At 44.6% G+C, this 8,309-nt stretch overlaps 1 protein-coding gene across 1 annotated transcript in view; it reads left to right on the top strand.

The window, feature by feature from the left end:
- The window catches only part of Tmem154 (transmembrane protein 154), a 36,873-nt gene extending 28,770 nt beyond the window's left edge, over positions 1-8,103 (top strand). Inside the window, exon 7 of the mRNA XM_028789464.1 lies at positions 7,001-8,103. Within this exon, the coding sequence (XP_028645297.1) occupies positions 7,001-7,016 (16 nt within the window). The 3' untranslated portion in view covers positions 7,017-8,103. The remainder of the gene's footprint in view (positions 1-7,000) is intronic.
- Positions 8,104-8,309: the final 206 nt, after the last annotated feature.

Raw genomic sequence — 8,309 nt, 5'->3', positions numbered from 1 at the left:
TTCTCCCTCTCCCATTTCTCTCACTCCTGCCTCTTTCTTTGACTCTGGATCATCCTATGTAGCCCAGACTGGCTTTGACCTCATAACCTTCATGCCTCAGCTTTTTGAGTATTGGGACAAAAGCAGCGTTAACACAGATTGACAATTTAAGATATACAATAATATATAATATTAATTATTAATTACATAATAATTAACACATTTTAATATTTATAAGTGATTATAAGTTATTTGGCATAATATAATTATATATAATGATTGATATAATGATTACTAAATTATATTAATTATATTAATTAATATAACATTATATTATATATTAATATATCAATATACAATATGCATGTAATGTGTAACATGTAACATATAACATAATATATATTTAGGGTATATTAATTGCACAAAATTCATCTCTGAGTGGACGTTTTTCTTGAAATGTATATGCTCAGCCCCAAAATAGGATGTTAGTAAGGACCAGGCCTGTACAAACTACTATAAGCCCTTTGCAGTGAGGTTGTCACATTTAAAAAACAATAACAGGAAAGGACAAGAAAGGAGTTTGGGGAAAAAAATTCCATATTCTTATTTTCCACCTTAGTGGCCTGTCCCTGTAATCCCCTGTTCTGTGACTTGTGGTGCACAAAGGGTTCTTATAGTGGTATTCAGAGCACAGGAAGAGGAGAGGTAGCCCAGAGCTGAAAAATGGTGAGAACAGATCCATTGGGTGGGCTTTATAACCAACTGTTCAAAGTCTCTAGACAATGGAGCCCATTGTCGGACCCCACCCATACAGCACCTCCCAAATGCCACTAGATCCTGGTACAGTCCAGACAGAGTCCACCTGGCCCTGGGCTCTCCAGGCTAGCCAGCTTCTCCCTTTCTCCTGACTCATGTCTAGTCAGACACTCAGCTTCTGTCTGGACCTTGGACCACATGAGCACAGACTCAGAGGCACAGACAGAGCCACGCGCCTGTTTGCTGCTGCTCATCACTGTCCCTAGGGGGAGAGTTTACACTGTGTAACCGTGAAGAGAAAGGTGGAGGCATTAAAATGTCAGTGACACCCCCAGTGTTTCCTTTGGTACTTTCTTCCCTATTTCCTATCTAGTCCCCACCACCCCCAAAAAGAATGAGCTAGTTTTGCAGTACCACAAGGGATACAAAATAATAGTTTGTGTCCTCCAGACTGATACCTAGAAGGACATTGTTAAAGACAGGTGTGTGAGCTCAGGGGTGTGTGTGTGTGTGTGTGTGTGTGTCCCAGAGTGTGTCTCTACAGCAGGAATGATCTCTGTCTCGTGCTGATTCCAAGCCTCATTTCTCTAACCCCACCCAGGCCAGGCCTCTGTTGGGAAGAAGGGACTTAGTATTGATGAGAAAGGGAGCTTGATCTAATTGTTACATGATTTCGTGCCAAACCGAACTCCACACTCTCTGAAACTGAGTCAAAGTGTCTTGACCTGAGACGAGTTGAGTGGTGGCATATCGCCATGTTCAGAGATGGCTGCATTAGCTGTGGTCATAACTCAGGATTGTTGCAAGATAGATAGATCAGGAGGACAGGGTGACTGTCCAGTCTGGATGGTCACAGCCATGGGGTGAGGGACTTGAGCTGAATCTGCCTCCATTCTGTGGGCAGCGTGCCAGTCGGGGGCTTTCTTGAAGAAAACACAGCCGCGTTTTGTTTTGCTTTACAGTTTGTCCTCCTGTTTCTGTATATGCTCGTGGAAAGGTGTTCCATGTTCTTCACGTGTTTATATAACACTCCTAGACAAATTACTCTTTAATGTCACTGTCAGAAATAAGTTGCTAAAACTGCACATGCGCACCTCGAGGCAAGCAGGGAAGGTTGAGAGCAGAGCCGCCAATGTGCTTGTTGCGGCTCTGTGGCAGTTCGCCAAGGTATTTTTAACAGGGAACTCCAGGATTTGCTAGAGTTAAAAATGCATGGCTTATTTGATCATTTTCCAGAGATGATGAATAGCTAGAGACAGCTAACTAAAAGCAATGAGCCTGTGATGGAGAACGCCCTGGCTTACTGTGCTGGGACTCGGGGGAGGAGGCTGCTGACTCACCCGCAGGTCTTGTGGATGGAGAGATACCACACCACACAAAACACCAGGAAGGCAGCTGCTCTCTGGGAATGACTCGATAGCCCATCAAAGCAGAAGCAGTTTGTAACACGCTGGGACCAAGCCACGTGGCTACGGTGTTCCAGAGATCACAAGCACTTTGTTTTTGGGGGACTTAAGTAATCCACGCTGCTAAACAAAACACATCTCCTTAGAAATGTGAGGTGTGCTTCTGAAGATGGTTTCTTAAAGCCTTTACATCTTTGAGACAATGTTATAGATAACTCACAAACATTTGTCAGAGCTCAGTCTGCCTAGTATGAATCACCAATAGGCAAGCATGTAGGTACCAGGCCTGTAACATGGGTTTTTTACCTACATTTTCTCTTTTTTTTCCTTTGAGTGTGTGGTGCTGGGGACTGAGGCCAGAGCCTCTCTCACCTCAACCCCTCATTTATTCTTTTACAACAATCCTATAAGCTATATAATTATTAGGTGTGCTTTGCAGATGACATCAGATAAGAAAATTAAAGCTAGGAAAGGTTAACTTGCCCCTTGTCGTAAAACAAAGAAGTAACGGCCCTGATTCAAGCTTCAGCAAGATTGTGTGTGCTTCTGACATTAAGGACCCACTTGTTTGTGTATCCTAACATTGTAACTATCATAAAAGCCACTAAAACAGCCGGGCGGTGGTGGCGCACGCCTTTAATCCCAGCACTTGGGAGGCAGAGGCAGGTGGATTTCTGAGTTCGAGAGTTCGAGGCTAGCCTGGTCTACAGAGTGAGTTCCAGGACAGCCAGGGCTACACAGAGAAACCCTGTCTCGAAAAAAAAAAAAAAAGCCACTAAAACATGGCAGCAACCCATAACAAGATGTGCTAACACTCACAACAAGATACTTGGCATAATCATTTGAAAGGTCCAAGTATTTATTTCCTGGAACTGAGGAGAAGGCACAGCTGGCAAAAAGTGCTTGCCTTTGAGCATGAGAACCTGAGTTCCGATCCCAGCACACAAAAAGCTGGGTGTGATCCCACTCTTGACTTTAACCTTGGCACTGTCTGGCAGCAGAGCCAGAGAAGTGTTATGTGTTGCTATCGGACAGCTGAGCTCCAAGCTCAGGGAAAGACACTGTCTCAGGAGAGCGAGACAGGGAGATAGTAAAGACCAGGACCTTCTTCTAGCTTACACATTCTAAACACCAACACCAACACACACACACACACACACACCACATACACACAAAATTACTTTCTAATTAATTAATTAATTACTGCTGGGGATTGAACTCTAAGACCCTCACATGCTAAGTGTGTGCTTGACCAGTGAGCTAATCCTGTAAACGTAGAAGATTTAAAGAAATGGATGCCATAGTGTGTGGCTAAAGTCAAAGACAAGACTGTGAAGTTATCATTTCAAATTCACCCCCCATCTCTTCCAAGTCCCAAAGTACAGTCCACTTGGAAGTTTCTGTACAGTCAGCCAGGATGACCTAAATCGAGAGAGCTGGGGCAGGGGGTCAGGGAGGCTCATGAGGAACACATTAGAGATTTAACATTGCACCGCTGGAACTAGGTGAGGATTGTTAATGCAGAGGTGGGTGTGAGAGCACTTGGGAGACTGAAGCAGGAGGATCACTGTAAGTTCAAGGATAATTTGGGCCCCAGAGGAAGAACCCTGTTTGAAAAAGAAGCAAAACAAGATAAGAGCCTGGCGTGGGGTACACACCTACTATCCTAACACTTTAGAGGCAGAGGCAGGAGGATCACACAATTCAAGGGCAGCCTGGTCTACAGAGTGAGTTCTAGAGCAGCCTGGGCTACTGCTGTGCGACACTATCCTTAGGATGTGTGAACAGCATCTACCTCTTCCAGACAGAGAACTGATGACAGGTGAAAGTGGGGATCCCCTGAAAGTCCAGCCTGGTGAACCAAAGAGTTTTATTCCGGTTGTCTGTAGGAGCAGAAATGACTGAAAGGCAGCTGCATCACCAAAGCCCAGCCTGGCATGGGAACAGCTTTCAAAGCTGGGAACCTGGAGCTCACCACACAGTCTGCAGGCAGCTCAGGTTGGAGAGTGTCTCTTCCAGGCGGTGTGACTCCTCTGAGTGCCTTTCAATGCCCTTCTACTGGTAGTTGCCTGAGGAGGGAGGGGCCTAGTGACTCTGATCAGTTTTGGGAACTTCCTGAAGCCTTTGTTAACTTTCTGCCTCAATAAGCTTCCTCATAGGATGGAATGTTTCACCTCCCCTTAGGACATTTTGTCGGCTCCCCTCCCCTTTAACATCTTGGACCTTAACTCCCTTTTCACCAAGGTGGAAGGTTTTAATCTCTGAAGAAACTGCTATACAACAGCCACAGAGTGAGTCCCTGTCTCAAAACAAACAAACAAACAAACAAACAAACAAACAAAAAAAGAAGAACCAGAGAAGTGTTTTGTACTATAGATAATGAATCAAAATTATTCTTACTACCTGAACCAATAAAAAGATAATTGATCCATTTTTAAATATGAACAAAGTTTATCAGTTGTCAACTTAGCAAAAGAAGAATTGAATTTACCAATTAATATTTGAGGGGAAAAAGGATATTCTTCTTAGCAATAAAACAGCAAACGAAAGCTTAGGTAAAGTAAATCCACTAGCAGTCTCACCTAGAAGGACCATTTAACAATGGGCCTGAAATCTTTCAAAGTGCATATCCTTAATCCGAAATTCCTCTTGTAGAGACGTATGCAAAGGGACAGATTGGAACTGTTCATAAAAGTTAAAAATTAAGAGTAGTCTGGAGTTAATTATTATGAAAAGTATTAAGTTTTACTGTTGTTTTATGGGCCCCCCTCCCCTTCTCCCTCTCTCCCTCCCCCTCCCCCTCCCCCTCTCCCTCTCCCTCTCCTCCCTCCCCCCCTTCAGAACTGTGATTGAATTTAGAGCTTCAGCATACACCAGGCAGGCACCCTGCTACTTTACATTCCCAGGCCTCACCTCAGTTTTTAAATATCTAATGTGTTAATGGGTTACTGTATAGCTACTAGAAGGGAGGGGGAGAGATAGGGGAGATTCTGTCTGTGTGTTGCAGTGCTGGGAATTGAACCCATAACCTTGCGTGTTCTAGGAAGAGCTCTACCACTGAGTCATGCCCCACCCTGTGTGACCAGCAGCACACTAACAGATAACAGAACAAAGATCCTGTTTCTGAGAGGATATCTTTAGAACAGAAAAACATTTGGGAAAGTGCCAAAGTATTAGCTATAGTTAAGGTTCTAAGGGGAGTTTTGTTTTGTTTAGGGGAGGCAGGCTTGCTGGAGTGGAACCCAAGACCCTGTACAATAAACACTGACTGGTTTTACCATAATTTTGAAAACTATTTCTGTTACAACCACTGGACAGAGCTTAGTGTTACAGACAAAAGAGGGCCTTGCTAGATAAGGCCATACAAGGAGAATGTGCAATCTGGAGACTTCCGTTCCACAGAGATGGCCTCTGGCCCTTAGCAATACTATCTGGTGCCAACCAGTATCCAAGGAATAAAGACTTCACTCTACCACTGAGTGTTTTTCAGAGTCTCATAATTAAAGGTCTGTTAGTAAATCTTAGAAGAGACTATTTTTTTTTAGTGTGTGAGGTGTTAGTGTTCAAATCAAGGGCCTTGAGAGTACATGTGGTAAGCAAGCTCGCTGTCACTGAGGTATCCTCCCAGAGCCAAAAAACAAACAAACAAATAAACAAACAAGAAACCAAACCAAAAAACTCAAAACAAAAACTAAAACTACAATTTCCGTCCATTGTCCACAATTAATGAGTTTTTCTATAGAGGCTATTTCTTTATTTATTCCCCTGCCTCAGATACAGCTCTGCCCTCCTCTCCCTCTTCCATGTGTTCCTTGCTCCCACAGCATGCACGTGCACACACACACACACACACACACACACACACACACACGCACACACAGTTACCTCTTTCCCCTGTCAAGGACACATCTACCTATTGACTGATCTGTCATCTCTTGTGGCTTGTTTTGTTTGTTTTTCTGAGACACCGTTTCCCAGGCTGTAGTTGCTGGGACTACAGGTATGCGTACCTTCGCTATCGCACAATGCTTTCCTGAGCATCTGTCAAGTGAGTCAGGAGACTGCCATAGACTGCACACATCCAAGAGCCAAGGAGAGAGCACATCTGCTCACCGTGGTTATTCATGACCTTCCTTGGAGACAGAGCTGGCTAGCGATAGATCTGCGCTAGAATGCAAGTAGAAAGAACTGTAAACCTAGAGAAGCAGGAAGAAAGAACCAGGGGCTCCAGCTGCTCACTAGGACAGGCACGAGGAGCTCCCCAACACACTGGGGAAAAGCCGTGAAGTCAGATACTGGACAAAGATGGCCAGACTTGAAACAAACAAACAAACAAACAAACAAACAAACAAACCACAAGTTAGCCAACAGCATGGCTATGTTCAAATAACAGGTCTCTAACATATAACCATTCATACTCCAAGATGCCTGTGATGGGGTTCTAGACGGTGCAGAGAACACTCCCAGCCCCTCTGTGGGCTTGAACAGATGCACCATTGAAAATAAGTCAGGACCACAAACTCTTGAAGGCAACGACACGTTTTAAAAAGACTTTTGGCATCCATTCATAGGGAATGGGATTAGATTTAATTAAAGGCAGGAATCCCCAACTCCATCTGGTTGTCTCCCTGTCACTGGGGAGGGATTTTGGAGAGCTAGAGATTGTCTCTTGGCATCCGTGGATTTCCTCCTCAAGAATCGAATATAAAATTCAAACTGCCCCTTGTGTGTGAAATTGCAAGCTAAGCAGTGCTGGCTTTCTGATTGTTTAGTCTGCAGTCACCTCCGCAATCGAGGGATCGGCTCGCCCTTGCTCATCACTGTGCTATTGGTCTGTTCTGTATTTCTTTCTTTTTCAGTGACAGTGAATCCTAAACCCAAGTGGTGTTGATGTTTCCCAAGAGCACACTTCCCGAAGGCACCTGCCAGCCCACCAGGGGAGGATGAAGAGGAGACTAGTTTAATTATTTTCAAATCAGTGTAGACACAAGAACCTTTTAGTGTTTCTTCCACTGTCCCCTCTTCAGACGATGGCATCCCCTGGACTTGGAAGAATGAGGGACTGAAGTCTTGGGAAGACCTGGTGCCCACCAGCCCAGTCATGGTGAAGGAGACCTGTGTGGCGCTGGCTTCAGATCTGTGGGTGTCCCTCCCCACTGCCTCCTCCTCACTTATTCTGATCTCCCTAAGATGACAGCACTGGTTGCTTCACTTGCAAGGTTTGGATCAGGAAGCTGGTCTTCTTCCGGGTCACCTTCCTGCCTAACAGGTTTGGATAGTATCCGCTCGATATTCAGTCTCTCAGGTCAACTCTAGTCATCTGGAACTTTCTTCAAGGACAGTTGTGTTATGGAAAACACGCCAAACAAAGCGGGTGTTTCATAGCCACACCATCCCAGGGAGTTGTTAAGCTTGTTCCTTACCTGCTAAGAAAACACAAGAAAGTCCACGGTTCTCATGGGAGATCCTTGCGTGACTCGTAGACTTGCACTCGGCCACATCTCGGTCACCTTTGAAAACTTCGTAGGAGAAGTAGCCATCTTTAAAGAGAGAAGCAACTTTTGTCTTATCAGCTAAAGTCGCCTCTACTTGCAGCACCCCAAAGCTGCTGATCTTGTTTCAAGCCACAGGCCTGGCCTGGGCCATGCGGGCTTGGTATACATGCAGGTTGGAGTCATCTGTCACCCTTCTGTATCTTGGAGATCTTCAAGACTGAGCAAGAAAGATCTGTACCGTGGCAGCTCTGGTTCAGGGCACTTGGTGTCCCTCTGCACTCTACACCCAGCCTTCCCTGTAGGCTGGGATGAGACTCCAATCCTCAGCACTCTGGGAGGTGGCTATCAGGCCATCAGAAGTGACATTCTACATGAAATTAGTTGATATCCATGTTCTAAAAACAATGGAGTAAAAAATGCAGAAAACCCCACTAACCTCTCCTCCTCAATAAAGCCAGTTCATTTAATCCTTCGTTTTTTAATTCTAACCTTTAAAGGGCCATCTAGTAAATTGAGTCTCTGGTTCTCCTGGGATGTTTGGTATTTTATTCCAGGAAAGAAACAAAGAATGAAAATTTTATTTTGCTAACCACATATAAACTGAGGGGAGATGAGGTTAACCAAACTTTTTGCTGCTGAATTGGGGTTCTGTGTTTGAAAGGCTGCCCTCATG

This window comes from Grammomys surdaster, unplaced genomic scaffold, assembly GCF_004785775.1.
Source record: "Grammomys surdaster isolate TR1022 unplaced genomic scaffold, NIH_TR_1.0 125834, whole genome shotgun sequence".
In the NCBI taxonomy this organism is placed as follows: Eukaryota; Metazoa; Chordata; class Mammalia; order Rodentia; family Muridae; genus Grammomys; species Grammomys surdaster.
The sequence above is the reverse complement of the archived record's forward strand: the minus strand, read 5'-3'. Positions and strand labels throughout refer to the sequence as shown.